Genomic DNA, 17,461 nt, shown 5'->3' with positions numbered 1-17,461 from the left:
TTGGAAATAAACACGGCGTTAAGATTTGGAGATAGAGAAACTAATCGCTTTGAAGAAGATCGTAACGTATTGTTTCCGAATAAATATTTGGATAAATCGTTAAACGTAATCTTTATATTTTTCATCAGAAAATTCAATAAGAACGAGATTGTCCAAAATGGTAATTTTCAGAATTGCTTAAAAACTGATCTATGGAATTATTTATATTAAGCATGGAAAGAAATACTCACCAATTATCAAATATATCAACAGACATTAAGTGACTAGCATTAAAACAGTGATTAAAATATACGGATTTACATGTACAGATGAGACAAATTAAAAGGGATTGGAGAAATAGACATATAAAAGACAAAGGGTATAAGGGAAGATTATAAGATGATAAGGCTATTTGATAGAGTACAGAATAAATCAGTTTCATATGATATAGTTATTAATAACTAATTGTAGAGTTAGAAATAAGACAGAAAAATGTAAAAAATTATACATTGTAAATCGGAAACCATCCTAAGCCGCCTAGGCAGGGATTATAATAAATAAATAAATAATAATAATAATATAAACGAGAGAAACATTTACTTTTATTACCCACAAATATGTCAATATATGGATTTCTTTAAAGATTTCAATATTGCCGTAATAATTTTACAGGTTTGCTTTACTTTCCTCCAGTTTCCTATATTTACCACTAGGAATATATAGTGTCTTAATGCTTGGTTCACGAACTTGGTGCCTCAAAATTCGCCGAAATCCCGCTGCAGGTTCCTCTGAGTGTCCACGTTCACCACAGAACACCAGTGGCGACATCCCACTCACTCCACAAGCTACCATTCGCAACCCTCAGAGAAGCAGACTACTTAGAACTCAATCTCCGATTACCTACCATCAACCAAACCCATCCAATTTTTGAGAGTTACCCTCCGAAATAAATCCATCGATCGCCTCTGTTCCCAACGAGGTCTAACTGTGAGTCTACCGGCGGAGCGGACAGATGTCCCAGGTCGACGTTGCGACGCGTGCGGGGTGGCGCGTGGCGTCGTGTTCGGTGGCGTGGTACGGCACGCACGGTGCGCCCCCTGATGCGGGGTGGGCAAGTATTGATTGGGTCGGCTCGTTGGTCGGCGTCTGTGTCCAGAGTGCAAGAAGAGAGGGTGGCGGAATCGGCAGGCGCCATCACGCGGGGCCACCGCGACCGTCGTCTGAAGGGCCGTCCAGCCAGTGGCCGCGATCTCGATTCATCGAAAAGATGGTCATGATGGCTGGCATGGACGACCACGAGCGCAAAGTCGTCCTCGAGTTTTGCCACTTGCTTGAGAAGAGCAAGCAGCTGTTCAACGGGTTACGGGATCTGCCACAATACGGACACAAGCAGTGGCAGGGCTACTTCGGGCGCACCTTTGACATCTACACGAAGCTGTGGAAGTTTCAACAACAGCACAGGTGAGTGAGATAAAAAGAGGAAGAAGAAAATAAAAGTAAAGGAAGGAAAAAGAAATCGTGTACCATCGTGTCGCGTATACCGGGAGTCACGGTGAGTCATCGTCGGACAAGGGTGGCCGCTGGCGTGGCCGAAGCCATCGATCACACGCGCACCGTTCCTCCATGCCACGAGGTCCTTCGACACGATCCGCGACTCCGTCAGGATAACGGCGAGTATACCTGTTCCGTGTTTCCTCGACCTCCTACGGAAAGGGCCGACGATTTGCGAGCCCGCCTCGCATGGACGGACACGCGTGCACCTACGTACGTGGAAAACGTAATAGGCGGCCGCACAGGGGAGTAAACGGGATCGGTTGCCCGTTCACGAAGGACCACGGCGGTCCTTTTACGCACTCAGCCCACCATGTGACGTGGCGTGAATGGAGATCGTGCGCGCGAGTGAACATGGTCACGCGTGTGCGTCTGTTCATGTTACGCTTACTCCGATGTTCACCGCGATGTCCCTGCGAGGTGTAGGTATTTTTAGTGGATACACTTCAACCATAGGTTATGTTACATTTTTATCGATTGTCATTTTTAAACAATTTTATAACAAATGCATATTATTGATACGTTAATGTCTTGTTGCTAGTAAATTTAAATAGAGTTTTGTGTATTAATGATGTAGTGAAATTTATTTTGCAAAATTGCACGCATTGACATTAAGAACGCGTGAAGGAAATATGAAAGCAAGAACAGTTTTATAGAATTAAACAAAAATAGCTATATTAGAAAATAAATAGAACGAAAAATATGATATCTTTACTTTCACATGCTTTCATATCCTTTTTGCGTGCCTTACTTTATTTTAACATATAAAATTTTGCAAAAAGGAAAGTTCAAATATCTTTTAAGCTGGTTGCTTTTGTACAGTTATCTCGATACCATTCACAGATATTAAAGGATACATCAGTTAACACACAATTCTATTTAACACTAGAACATCATCATCACATCAATGGAGTACATATAATTACACTTCCATCTTGATAAATTTCAACTTCAACTTTATGAAAAGTACTTGTATATCTTGAATAATTTTAAACAAAATTCTGAAAGACGAGTATTAAAAAGAATAGATGAAATTTTTTGAAATATTGGAAATGAAAGTATTCCATCGATTTGGAGAAAGAATAGAAGATATAAATTGTATTAAGAGAATTTTTCATACTGATTTGGGTGTGAAGCTGACAAAATTTGCATGATCTTCGCATGGAATTCTTATACGATCGAAATCACGTGACCCAAGTCCTCGTGGTAGGCACAAACGCTCGCATTTACTTGCATTCCTTCTTTAGCAGTTTTACGAATAAGATGAATACAGACTCTGAAACAATTTCTTCGTAATAAAATCGTCTAAATATATGGAACAGTATAAGATCGAATAATCTGAGATATATGACAAAATTTCATATTGCAATCCACTCTGTCTTACCTCATTGAAATAACGAGTTGGCTGTACTAATTCACCTTGGTTTCTGTATTTACACGTGTAAGACATTTATTTATTTCCTTTACTGCTCTTATTTGTGTCAAGTGAGTCTCCATTTATCGTACCATTTGTCGTGAATCATATTCAACAATCTCTCTTAAGATGTTATTGTCAATGGCATTTTCTGACCCTTTACTTAATTTGTTTTCCAATAAAGGACCATCAGTCTTGAATCCTATGAATCAACGTTGAATTGCTTTAACATTAACATAAGTGTATTTAAATACCGTATTTTATATCTTTAGCAGTTTTTATGATATATTTGCCATGTTTGATATTATGAAGAAGTTAGACGAACTTTATGGCAATTTTTTCAATTGTCTACAACTTTCAACTCACGTGAAAATTATTTCACTCAAATACATGGTGCATCGAACAATCTACAAGTCTTTAAAATTTTATCCGAATCGACCTAATAGTAGCCAATTAAGATACAATATTTTAACTATCTTCATATAATATTCTGAAAATAATAAACATTTTGATATATCATGATACAATTGCAAGTGATTAACAGAAAGATAGTGTGGCAACGCGTGTTAGCCAAATCCACGCTAGCGACTGCCACGAGGGTTTCAGTCACGTGGTTCCCAATATACGAGAATTCTTAATGCAGGTTATACGAAGATATGGACGAAACAATAGTCAATGTTCTGTTCAATATGCATTTAAATCGTATTATCTTGCAGATCCCTTTTCTGTTACCGTTTCAGTTGTAAAACCTCTATATCTCCTTCACCCATCTGTCTAAGGTACCCTTGACCGATTCACCTAGACAAGTTTGCTTCGTTGTCTCACTTGAAACGCGTTGCACATACGTCTTTATTTACCTTTTTCGATTCTGTTGCACCGAATGCCCGGTAATCTTCGGCCCTTTGTCCCTTTCCCTTTTGATCGTGAAGTGTCATCAACTTGGGCTGGCTCGCTGATGGTGCGACTCGACAAAGAGTCAATTGTCTATCCGGCTATTCACACCGCTCGCGTTCGTGCAGACATGCGACACCTAGCCACCACGATATACCGCGTATACATGTATATGTGTATATATATATACATAAATATATGTGTTTATATATACGTAACACGTTCATGCTGATATACATAGGTAGACACGCGATCGTGTCACGCCGACTGTTAATAAATATCGGGGACGTTCTTTCAGGATCGGTTCCACGCGTCAAAACAATAGGGAAAGTTTCTCGAACGTACGACCGGCAGTTTCAAAAATATCGCGGATCCGGGCTTGTTTGTTTCTATGTTTTTGTTCCATTTCTGTATCTTTTTCGTTTTTATTATACTGGCTTTTCTGTTTTTTTCATCGTGCACATAGAAGGGTATGGACATTTTATTCCATTACTCTAACTTCTCTACGAAGAAAGTGAGATTTCTCATGAAATAATATACTGTTGGGTACGAGATTTCGTTCAGTAATATGACTCGTTGGTGTTGCGTTTCTGCGAGGATTGATTACATGTTAATGTTTATCAGTTGGTTAAAGTATCTTCTTCCGTTTCCCTTACATTTAAAATCTTGATCTGTTAATCTAATTCTATCGTAACGAAGTAACTTCTTTGGAACAATTATTCGTTCTTACATTTCTGATAGTTTTAGGTATAAATAGTCAATATTTTAGCAGATTATTTAATGCCTAATTCTGGGCAATCTTTACTCCCTGTAATATAAATTTCCATAATTATTCAAATGTATAATGTAAAAGTACTAAAGTTGAATACTTTTTATATCTAATAAAGTAGAGGAAATTTAGGAGATATACTTAACCAATCATCAAACTTTTCCTTACAGGGCGATACTAGACACAAAGTACGGCCTGAAGAGGTGGCAGATCGGCGAGATCGCGAGCAAGATTGGCCAGCTTTACTACCACTATTACCTTCGTACCAGCGAGACCAGCTATCTTCACGAGGCCTACTCGTTTTACGTGGCAATCCGTGGCCGCGCTTACTACAGCCGCGCCGCTAAGGAGGATAGGAGCGACCTGATGGTCAAAAAGCTCAGGTACTACGCCCGTTTCATCGTTGTCTGCCTGTTGTTGAATCGGATGAAGCTCGTCCGTGAATTGGTCCAAGAACTGGACGCCCAAATCGCCGATTATACCAGCACCTACGAGCCGGACGATCAGCTCGAGTGGAACTTGGTGCTTGACGAGATTAAGGCGTTCGTGAAGGCCGAGTCGGCCGTCGGAGTGGTGCACTCAGACTCGAACCCGGTGATACTAACCCACAGGCTAGGGCCGCAGACTTCGCCGCCAGTGGAACGTACGCCACCCATGTGCCTATCCCTACAAGAGATCCTGATCGTCGGCAATTGCGCCGATCAGGTGAAGTTCAGTGAATTGTCGATGGACATGTTCAGGATGCTGCAAACGCTCGAAAGGGAGCCGAGGGACGACCCTAATCACCTCCACGACGCGTCGCCAGCTGGAAGGATGCCGTTCAGGCCTGGCGCGTATCCGGGGGCAGAAAACGGGGCCCCGAGACGGGACAATCCACACAAGTACCTGTTGTACAAGCCCACCTACAGCCAGGTACAGGTATTCCTCGCGAGTGGTTTCAAGGAGCTGCCCGCAAACGGAGCGCTGTTGCTCTACTTGTCGGCGGACGGCTGCTTCTCCACCGTCAAGCATCCGGAAGAAAGTGAGTGTTCCCTTTGATCGCCACCGATCACGCTTCCGCGAGTATTTTAGAGCCTTGGCTGAGCCGTTTTACGTTGCTGTCTCAGAGGATTCGAAGCATAGATTCAGGAAAAAGATGCTAGAAAGAATAGAAAGTAGGCTTTGAGGACATTGAAGAGTGTAGGGTTAATTATTGTTTGACGATGATAGGTTTTTAGATACATAGTGTTCCTGGTCGTTGCTCGAAGAATTTCTTATACTTGCTTGTATCAAGCTTAACTGTGTCAGGAGATCTTTCTTCATGTTTATTTCTATTATTTTGTACCGTGAAACAATTCGTATTTATGTAAATTGTAAAAAATTCTGCAAATGAAAATTAATAATTTTAATCATGATCAATAAGCAAACTAAAAGTAAGGTAATCCAATTTTTCCCAGTACTGTATATGAATAGGATATTTTAAAAATAGGGATTAATCAGGCAAATTTCTTATCTAGTAAAATTCTGGTTTGTATTTTAGTAATATCATTTCTTCATAATCAAAATTTTTTATCGATTTCTCGTACAAAAAGGAATACTTACTTCAGTCTTCCTGATTCCATGACTGGATCTTCTAAAACTACCATTATTCTTAAAGGTAACGCAGCATCGCCCCTAAAAGCATTTTTTGTACAATTAATTATGGCATTAGTTAACGATGCAGTTTCACTACCTATCTTTGCTTATTTGGATCGTTCATTATCAACACATAAAGGTTAGGTCCATCGAATAAATCGTACAAAAAAAAAAAAAACAGCACTCATCTAGTTAAACATACATCATAATAGAACCATGTTTATGCAAATTATTTACCATTTCTAAGAGTAACATTTTGTCATCAGCCCGACAAAATAAATCCAATACTTAAAAAGATAACCTATAAGACTTCTTACGTTAACATCTAAATTAGCTTTTCCAAATCAAATCTCGCTTTTCACCAACCCCAGAAATTCTCGAAACGTAACTCGGTAGTAGGCTAACTGCCTAAAACTCATTTCAACTCACCCCACAACCTAAAAATCGCCAAGCCGAAACAGTTCGCGCGAACTGGCAACCAGTTGGTCGATCAAAGCGCCAGAACGTGTTCACCTCTTGTTAACAAAAATAGTTTCCGTTTTAAAAAGGCGGTTGGCCTCCGATCGATTCCATTGATCGGCCGAAAATTACTTATCACGGTAGAGGGCAGCCGTTGATGCACAGCTAAAGCGAATCACGCGCTCAGCGAAGCCGAAGGCGAACGCGTGTCGGTGTTTTCGGTCAGTTTCCTCGGCCGGTAATTCTACCACTGGTGGAACGGGTTTTCCGTGTCTCATCGGTACGTCTATTCTCGAAGGTAAGGTTTTCCTAAGCTGCTGTACACAATAATACTGTACATGATCTATGTACACGATACCGCTATTGTAAGCTTAAACTCTATAATAACTTTCCCATTAGCACGGAAATGGCCGTGAATAGATAAGCTATGTCGCAACAATGTTGCACGGTGCCTACGACACCTAGCGTAAATGCGCGTCTAAACGCATGCCGCTAATTGGATCATCGAGTGCGACCATCGCCTTTCTCCTATTCGTTCAAGGGCTTCGGGTGAGCATTCGGTACGCAGCCCATCTTCTTGATTGATTTAGTCACTGAACAGAACAGTCTTTTCACGAGAACACGAGTAGCATTAGAATTATATAAACTGGGAAGACTGAAAAGTGTTTCTAGGTTTGATTGAAATTGTTGATGCTGATAAAGTTTGGAAACATTTAATGATGAGTTTCTGAGTATTTTTGGATGAAGTAATAATGTTTTCCATCTTTTATTTTTGTAGGATTTTCTATTTCAAGAATCAATTTTTGAAGTTGCAGCTCGAAAGAAATGGTATATATGTATACATGTACTTGCATATACTGTTTCTATAGCTCTCTAAATAGTAGAGTCCAATATTGAAACAAGATTAAGTTAAAATAAAGTTAATTGTTTATAATGTTATTCCATTTAGAAGCAGCATATTCACATACCTTTTTAATTTAATTTAATTTTTGTATTTCTGTATTGTAATTTATGGAATTATACAAGAATCAAATAAAGAATAAAGAATATTTTAGACAACTAGTAGTAAATCTACTAATGCATAAAGAAAAATTATAAGTTAAAAAACAAAATCTAATTTTAGGAAATTTGAATTTAGAGGTAGCATTTTTAAGATAGTTGTGTTAGGTTATATTTTGCTAAAGCACCTTACTGATTACAGCTATACTGATTGGCTAGCATAGAAGAATCATAAAATTAGATGCTTAGATGCTGCACAACTATAGAAAAATTACTGTAGATTATGCTACTATAGTTGAAATGAAAAATTAATTACTACATAATAATAATTAAAGAACTTCTAACATAAAAATTAGTGTTTAATTATTATGTATATCTCTACAAAGATACAAATAATAATTCTATTAAATTTGTTAGAAAACAAAATAAGATTGAAAATAATATAAATAAGTTATTTGCATTTAAACATTTAAAAATTCTCTTGGAATTTTTGAATAGATAAAATTTATATAGTCTCAGTACAAGGATTGAAATTCTTGACAAATTTGCATTAGCACTCTAATGATAACAAAAATTACATATTTACCCTTTAAACTATTCAAAACAATCTAATTATACACCCAAAAATAACCTTCCTTCGTTATCACTTGAACAACACATTGTTCTACAAAATAAGTTCTACAGTTTCACAATGCAGTGTTCTTTTCTCCTTCAAAATCAACGCCTTTAATTGGATTCGCGAAAAGATCAGTACAAGGTGTCCACAACACGAAAGAACCAGAAAGGACACATACTAGTTTCTTTTTTTCTTCTCTCTTTTTTCGTCTTTAATTAGTGCCCATCCTCATGAAACTTTTATGCGGATCGAAAGAAGTCATCTTGAATGCCGACTCGCGAGATGCACACGACCATGACCCTTTATCGTGGTACACGTTGAATTAACTAAATAGAAAATCTAGGTCGTTTAGATGGTTTCCTAATATTCCACATACCTTAATGTTCAACCGCGTCGAACCATTACCTTCCGGGCGATCTGGAATAGTTGCCTATCATTCGTTGCATTTCTGTTCTGGTTTATTTAGTAATTCGTGCGTTAAACGCCAGAGATCGTTGCGCAATGCTTTCGATGCTTTCGTGATGTTTATATGTATAATATTTGGTATTTATCGATGTGGCATGTAGATAGGTATTAATATTTATTGTTCTATATATTGAGTGGTAAATTGATGGCAAAATTTTGGTGGTATATTCTATTTTTCTTTTTTTCTTTTAAATACATTTTAGGTTAAATTATAAATATAGAATAAAAATTCATATATTATACTTTTATTTATAAATGATTATCATTCATATTCTCAATTTTCTTATATTTCAAAAATTACAAAAATAACGAAGGTGATAGGGAAGTAGTCTTTATTGTAATATTCATAGTTCGACGCGAAAGTCGCTGCAAGACTATAACCTCCAAATGATTTGTTTTCATTATTAGAATCAAAGAGAATCTGTCAAAATTTGGCCACCTGTTTCTAAACCGCACTTTTATTCAATTCTATTCTATTCTACCTCAATTTGTGTCTAATCATCGAGTGATCTTTCTTTCTCTGTTTTTCTGCTGTTTTCTACAAAGTACATTCTCCACTTGACGTCCACTTGTGTGTTATCTAAATGTTACATATAAGACACCTCTAAAAGAGCGAAGGATAAGAAAAAAAGAAAAGCGAAAGGAAAGAGGAAGAAAAAAATTCGAGTTAAGTCCGAAGGTCGGCGATGTTGAAAAATTCAGCAAGCTGACCACCAAAGGAATGCTCGGAAGCCGCTATTCAGAACGCGGTGAGGTTACAAGCCGGTCGAGAAGGCGAAAACGGTCTTTCAACGAAAGTAGAGTAGCGCATCCGTGTCAAGGTCATTCCGCGATAGACATTCCAAGCAGCCAGCTTGGTGGATTCTAAGTTTGCAATCAATATCGAAATACGTAGCAGTGCGTCGATATTGAAGAAACCCCGCTGGCTATTAGTCGGCAGTTCTTTTGCCTCTTTTAATTAAGTCTTTGCTTTCGGTCTCGTTAAACATCTCATTTTTACGGTTCCAATCGGTTTTACGGATTAAACATTCGCATTAGGTAAAGAATTAAATTTGACCAAAGGGAAGAAGTAGAAATGTCGATATTATAGATTCCAGCAGTTTATAGGGTTCAGTAGAAAAGACCAGCAATTGTCGGACACGCGGGAAACTAGGTAGAGTTTAAAAGCAGAACTAGTCTGGTCCAAAAAGTGCGATACAAATTACAATGTCGCGGTGCGATCTAGTCCGGGCGCAAATAAATCTTCCAAGGATACAGAGAACGATTTTGGTAACGCCCCAATTTAGAGTACGCCGCGGCGAGTCTCGAAAACCGACACGGTCCGACGAGCTTCTCTGTTCATTGTTTCGTCGAAATGAAGCTCGGTCTTTCGAGCAGGTCGCGCGTGAACAGTTGATGCAACTGATCGCTGCTTTATTTATAGAAACACCGACTGCAAAAACAGGCCTAAGTGCCTATAAGTTCCGTCTTTGAACAACGTTCGTTTCAGTCGTTATAAAAAGTATGCAATATTCGTTATCACTCAAAAGCGCCATAGTATTTCAAAAAATAATACTTCCAAATTAGTGGTTTTCGATAATAAAATTTTCTAATTTTTACTTTTCGAAATCTTAAAATTTGCAAATTTCAAATTCTTACATTCATACTTTGAATTGCAAATCTAAAATTTCGATTCTCTATCTATATTTTCAATTACAAAGTTTTCGAATCCCCTATTTTTAACCTCAAACTTGAAGCCAAGGAAAGGCATACCACTGCCTCATTGTTAGGTGTCAATCCCACCTGACATCGCGCCGCTCCACGAAACCGGAATTGCACGATGTTGATAAACTTTCCGCTTTTACAGTGGGGTACGACCTGGGTGGCGTATCCACGTGCAGCAAGAGGGATCCGGAGCATGGCAAAAGGCCGACAGGTGGCAAGGAACCGCACTGCCTATATCCGGGTGACCTCTATCCGTTCACCAGGAAACCTCTATTCGTGGTCGTCGACTCGGACAACAGCTTCGTGTTCCAACAGATACCCCGTTACTTCGGTCAACCATTGATGGTGCTGATGTCACCCCAGGACACGCCGCCTACGTTGCGCGATGTTCGACACGGTGGCAGCCTATTCACTCTGTTTCTCCACGCCCCCCTAGCCGCGTTTTGCCTTATATGCAACATCGGCAGCCTGGCCGTGCACCACTGGGAGCGGTGCCAGCGTTACATCGAGCGATTCCTCATCGAGGCCTGTCAGCTCGTCACGCGCTCCAGATGCGGTAAGGATCCAGGACGTTGTTTTTGTCGCCTGACACGGCCTAGAAGAGCTCTGCTCTGCTTTTCTCTCTCTCTCTCTTTCTTTCTCTCTCTCTTTCTCTCTCCCTCTTTGTCTCTCTTTCTCTTCTAATTGGATAGGGAACAGAAAATGAAGCAAATCGGTGAAACTTTCTTGGCTCTGACCTGGCTATATTCGATCGTTGGACTGGGTGATGAGAATATTGCTTTTACAAATTTATTAGAAGGGTAATTGTAGAGTAATTAAGTCAGTATTTTGCAGATTATGTATCGAGATAGGAATGTATCGAATCTAATTCCTTTACCTTTTTTGGACGTTCTTCTGTTCTACATTTGAATACTTTAAGTTTTCTTTTTAGGAAACTTTCGGTGTACAAAAATCTCAAACATTCTAAAGGTCACATAGAGATCGTGTTACTTACACGCAACTAAATTTATTTCAATATCACCTATTTTTTTTTTCTCTCCAAAGGAATAAGTATCGATCTTCGTTGAAAGGAGCGAAAGAGACCTTGAAATTGTTGAGGGGTACCACTGACACTGCAATATTAGAAAAATCATCAAATTTTGTTACCAAAATATATCAGCTTAAATTTTTCTCATTTATATAAAATATTCTGAATATATAATATTACTGATAAATATATATTTGTTTACTTATAAAAAAATTGGTTTCCCATTGCAAGATACTATTGTAAAACAAACATTTAATTCAAAAAATTTTATCATACGTATAACTAATTTAAAAAATATACTAGTAGCAATTACTATACTATAATAATATCTGACGTAAACAAACATTTTTGTAATAACTGTTATTTCTTTGTTTATCTTTATCTTATTTTTACCTCAATAACGCACGAAATACATGGGCTTCTATAACCTATGAAATCCTTTGTAGAGTTGAGAACTGTAGGCAAAAAATAGAAAAAATATTTATATAAAAATGTAACATATTTGATCTTTTTTTAAGATAAAATTATAACTATGAAAAATGAAATAAAATAAAATTATGTAGCATCTACGTACCTATAATCTTTCTTACATAGAGTAATTTCATAAACAATCTCTTGAATCTTTGTACACTCGTTCTGATGCACCTGAAAGAAAATAAATAGAGTACACATCTGTTAGAAATTATAAAAAGACAAATTTTTCTATGATAAAAAGTGTTTAGCTTACTTACACGTAGTTTATTTAGTTTACTCCCTGTCTTTTGTAGCCTTTTTATCGTATCTCACTGATGACTGATGACCCACGTGGTATCGATGTCAACACAAAACATGTTAACCACTACAGTTAACGACGCCATCTACGCCTCTGTTATTGTTTTGCTCGTCAAACAAACGTTTAGCAACGTAATTTAAATAACTATCGGTGCTACTACCTACAAGTTATTTTTGTATAACGAGTTCAATCGACTTCAGTGGTAAACAGTTAAGAACGGTAGCATATCTTAAACAAGAATTCTCGAACCCAGTCCTCGAAATCGTTTCGGTTCGTTCACCGACAGCCAGAACACGTTGAAAGGGATTTACGATTGCGTTCGAACGATAAACAGAACTGGCCTAGATCCAGACCGTGTTTATCGCTGAACCGGCAATCTCGCCTCCTAGACGCGTGATCTAGGGTCGGCTACAAAGGGGCTCTCCATTGTTCCTCCCGCGACAGCGATATGTCGTGTGCGAGTTTTGAACGTACGAGTGGCTTCCTTTGTCGTAGACTCTCTGTCTCTCTTTCTCTTTTCTTCGCTATAATAATCGCGTCGTTAAGTAAAACTTTGTGCAGATACATTTAATTCACTTCACCCTCAGAAAGTTTCACCGAAATCGATCGAGTCAGCCAGCTGACTATCTAGCCTGGCAATAATTCGTTCGAAAGTTCAAACAACAACAGATTCTCGAATAGTAGGCAACAACAGCAGCAACAGTAATATGCAAATTTGTCGGCCATATCTCTAGATCTGGAACCGTCGTCGAACTTGTGTTCAGAAAAAGATCGTGGACGTCAGCGGGTGATTTCAAGCGCAATACGACAATCTACCTTTACCGGTTTTGCAGTGTAGTCCAACCGAGCGATCGTGATTCTGCGAATGCGCATCTTAAAGCGCGCAGAGAATAGAGGGGATAGATGAGTTACTCCCACTTCTTTCTTCTTTGTTCGTGCATTTGTAACTCGTAGAGCCTCGTGTAAAAAGGAACTCGATGTCGAAGCTATCCTGTAACATGTTCAATGCCGTATTTTAACTAAGTTTTTTATTCTTGTCAATTAAACGTTAACATAAACAATAGAATAGTTATACGTATAGTATCAAACTGCACAAGATGTAATACAATAGACTTTACCTTTTGCCTTTTACTATTATGAAACATGATTAAAGTCTTACGAATGTAAGAAATACAGATCCATCGCAGATAAGGTTATGTTATAATGAAAACCCTCGTATCATTTAAGTAACTAAACTTTATCATTGAAATAATGTTGACTAATCTTATATGTGTTTTGTTTTAGTGAGAATTTCAATGTCGTGATATCTTGTCAATTATTTAAATGATAGGTAGAGAAATTACTCGAAAACTTTAATAGTGAATACCGTTGATCGATGAAGCATAAACAAAAGTTTTGTCTTGAATATAAACAACTGCCACTGCGGTGAATATACGATGACAAAACGGTTGCAGATATATTGGCTTATTATTAGCTGAAGATTTTTCATTAATCATTCTTAATTCTTCGATCTAGTATCACGATCACTCGATAGGACTTGACAAAACTATCTAAGTCTTATACACGACTAAAACAGATTTCACCAAACTAACGTGTTATCTTCTTTTGGACAAGAGGATCCGAGGTATAGAGTTCACTGTAGACATAAAGGTTACATTTATATTTTTCAAATTATATTTTATATACTTATCTCTATAAGATTGTATTATATCTTTTAAATTTCACTATATAAAGATATTCAAAAGTATTACAATCGAACTAAGTATTATTTAAATCGTTATATTGTAAAATGGTTAATGTAACCAGCTCCTCTTTTCTTTTAAAACAGAAGACAATATGCAGAAATAGGAGAGACTTGTTTTTGTTACGAGTAGGTGTTGGACAGTGCTGAATTTCGAGAATCGAAAAGTTCACGTAGGAGAGACTACCTACCAGGTTTTCCTATCTGGAACAAGGGTTATCAACGCTTACGTAATCCCAGTGAGAAGTTTCTTAACCCTTCTTCTACTTCGGGGTCGAGATAAACTTGCCGCGAACATTCCTAAAAATCGAAAAAGTTTATTTTCTCGTATGAAAATGGACTAAGGGAATCGGAAGAATTCGTAAAAATTTATGAAGAGTAAAAGAGTTGAGTCACGAGGATGAAACTCACCGATGAACTGACGTCCTCGATTGGAACATAAATCGAATTGCTCGAACGTCAAAATTCTGAAACGAAACGAACGAATGAACGTACAGCATATTGGAAAGGTCTCTCCGCGGATTGGTTGCTTGTTAACGTGCAATTGGAGGTGTTTTCAAGTTGGATTTACACGGAAGACGCCTTTTTCTTTTAAATATTACAATCAGAGTCTTCTGTTTTTTATTTTTCTATTTTAAAAATTCTGAATAATAACATAAAGATTTGGAACAGAAAATCTAGTGAAATTGTGAGGTGCCAAATTCACTTTTCACTAACCTCGAGTGATAAATTGATTCGTAACAGTTTATAACAAACGTTACTTTCCAACGAGTAATATCTTTCCTTACAAGTTCAATATTCGTTTTCCAATGTTTCTTCCTTAACAATCTGTAAAAAGATGAAGTACTGTTAGCAAACGTTAGAATATTTTACTTAACAAAAATTTGTTTCAATTTATAAAATCAAAAACCGTTTTATTCGAAAATTGGAAGAACAAGAATAAATGAAAAAACTCCAACTTCACGCATGATATATGCAGCCACGGAGACACTTTTACAATCGTCTGTATATATAGATATATGCATATGAAAAAAAGCCAGAGCCCCGAGAGAAACTGCTTTGGACCTGACCGAGCGCTTTTACCGGTCCACGCAGAGACCAGCGTGTTGCAATTCTTCGGCGACGATTTCCTACGACTGTTGCTGGTGCGCTACGTGTTCTGCGACGTGGTGTTGAATCTGCACCGGTCGTTCAGGGGTCGACAGCAGAGGCCCCGTTGCCATCCACCGTTACCGGACGCGGACGTCCTCGAGCATCCCACCCTTCATCACCTGGTGCTCGACCTGGCCACCTGTCTTGACTGCCGCGACCACTTCCCGGACAGCAACGAGCTCGCCTGACCCAGGCATCTTCCCTGCCGGGCCCCCCATGAGTCTACGTCCCTGTTGCCGGCGTACAGCCACGACTACGATTACGATTACTGTAACTACAATTGCAACAATAAAATCGTTACACTGAGACCTCATTAAACCGCGTCTAAACAAAAGAAAGGGGACGAGGACAAAAATGAGAACTGGAAGGAGAAAAAAATAACTGGGAATGAGGAAAAAGTTACGATAAACAAGAAGAACGGAACTATTCGCGTGTATCCACGCGCATGCGCATCGTCGCTCGATAAATCGCACGGTCGTAAACGATCCGCTCGTTGGATATCGTCGACGCCGTCTCAGGGTAACCCGGTGTCGTGCTTTTCATCGTCTTCGTCGTCGTCGTCGTCGTCGTCGTCGTCGTCGTCGTCGTCGTCGTCATCGTCGTTGTCGTCTTTGTCGTCATTCTCGTCGTCTGTTCGTCGATGACTGTTGATTCCCTGTCGGTCGGTTTTGTCGGTCGAAAGGAGGCTGGTCGAAACACACGCGATGCCGGGTACAACGCGTTCTTTCTCAGCGTGCGTGAGACACGACTGCGGAAGAGGTGGTGGAGGAGTAGGAGAAGGAGGGGAACATGAGAAAAAACGAAGGAAAGAATTCGTAGATTCGTGTTCTCCTTAGACTCGTTCTATGTTAATCGCGACACACCGCTGCCAGTTTTTTGCTACGGACTAGTAAACGAAACACAAACAGAGAAAAAAGTCTATATATGTATATATATATTTTTTTAAATATATGATATATTCTGTCACTACGTCGATGGTAAAACAAAAAAAAAGGAACAAAAAGATGAATAATTATACGTATGAAAGAGAGACATTGTGATTCTCAATGAATGTATAGACGAAAGAAAGAGTGAATTTGTATGCACTGGTGCTTTGTACGATTTTAAGAAGCTTTTAGCGTGTTGTCGAATGATTTGGTTCGGTTCATATTTTACGATTTCTCGTTCGGTTCTCGATTATCGATTCGGATCGCAGATCACGCACCTTTCCAAGCCTTCTCTGTCTCTTTGAAAACCAAAAAACAAAAAAAAAAGGAAAAGCAAAAGAGAAAGGAAAAGAAAAGAAAAAGTCGTTTAGATACATGGCGATTTATCGATTTATAGAGAAATAAAGAGAATTTCGTTATTTGAATATAAAACACTGTGAATCCGTTTTAAAACCAATCGAACGCAAATTATGGTATCTCGATGCCATCGTGCACATAAAACCTACTAACCTACCAACACCTCTTACAGTGATATACACGCAGACACATATACATATACACATACGTATTATACGCATATTTTATTATACGGGCCGAGTTTCAGACTTTGCGATTCTATTTTCGTAGATGTGTCCGCGAAGCACAGGTTTTCCGGCTCTCAATCACTCTCTCTCCCTCTCTCTGCTTGTTCCCGTCTCGTAATCGTCACCCACGCAAACAACGTCTGTATCTATGGTTCTCTGTCTCTTTTTATCTTTTTACTTCTCTATTTGTTTCTTTTGGTATTATATAATTCTAAGATGTTTCCGGTTCCTCCTGATGAACTAGAAGCAGATAATCTATAGAATGTAAATAAGAAGATGAAGTTTGACGACTGTAGACTGATGACGTCATAGGTGAATATTAAAAACTATATTTTTCTAAAAATGATTAATTTTTTCTAAAGATGTTTTAGCTTTAATTTTAACACTTCATTTTTTCCCTTCAGGTGTAAGTCTCGTTCATTCATCGTTATTCGCCACGTAATGAACATCCAAGTGTCTGCTAGCATCGAAAGTTAGAAAAATCGCTGTAAATAGTATTGTATGATTTGAGAACATGCATCCAGTAACAAGGAAAAAGTCTCTCAAAGGGTATCTGAATAATCATTTCAAAGTCATATTGAATCTCCGTGAACATAGATTATTTATAAAAAAGACACATGCATTATATAACTGTATGATACATTTTTCTAAAATCTAACCTAAAAACAAATTCTACTTACAGAAAAAAGTCAAAAACTTCTATGTACGTAGAAAAATATACCCAGCAAAGAAACTAGGACTTTGCACGACTTTTAACGAAGTAAATTAATTTATCGTTTCTTTGTTCATTCATTATTT

General features: G+C 38.2%; 1 protein-coding gene and 1 long non-coding RNA gene across 3 annotated transcripts; one reads left to right on the top strand and one right to left on the bottom strand.

Annotated features, from left to right (window-relative positions):
- Nucleotides 1–981: 981 nt before the first annotated feature.
- LOC108552667 (protein SCAI) lies at nt 982–16,047 on the top strand. 2 transcript variants are annotated; one of them, XM_017907317.1, is made up of 4 exons: nt 982–1,440; nt 4,775–5,625; nt 10,604–11,017; nt 15,197–16,047. In XM_017907317.1, exons 1-4 carry the CDS (start codon nt 992–994, stop codon nt 15,457–15,459), a joined length of 1,977 nt encoding a protein of 658 aa, XP_017762806.1. In that variant the 5' UTR covers nt 982–991; the 3' UTR covers nt 15,460–16,047. The 2 variants fall into 2 exon arrangements, with proteins under 2 accessions (XP_017762806.1, XP_017762807.1); XM_017907318.1 differs by having other exon boundaries at nt 15,097–15,415.
- On the bottom strand, nt 1,333–3,136 carry LOC108552668 (uncharacterized). The gene is made up of 4 exons (XR_001890567.1): nt 2,915–3,136; nt 2,651–2,806; nt 1,504–1,943; nt 1,333–1,414 (listed from the first exon to the last, which is right to left on the bottom strand). It is a non-coding gene; the product is annotated as an uncharacterized LOC108552668 (long non-coding RNA).
- Nucleotides 16,048–17,461: the final 1,414 nt, after the last annotated feature.

Source organism: Eufriesea mexicana, unplaced genomic scaffold (genome assembly GCF_001483705.2).
Source record: "Eufriesea mexicana isolate 0111107269 unplaced genomic scaffold, ASM148370v2 scaffold7569, whole genome shotgun sequence".
In the NCBI taxonomy this organism is placed as follows: Eukaryota; Metazoa; Arthropoda; class Insecta; order Hymenoptera; family Apidae; genus Eufriesea; species Eufriesea mexicana.
The sequence above is the reverse complement of the archived record's forward strand: the minus strand, read 5'-3'. Positions and strand labels throughout refer to the sequence as shown.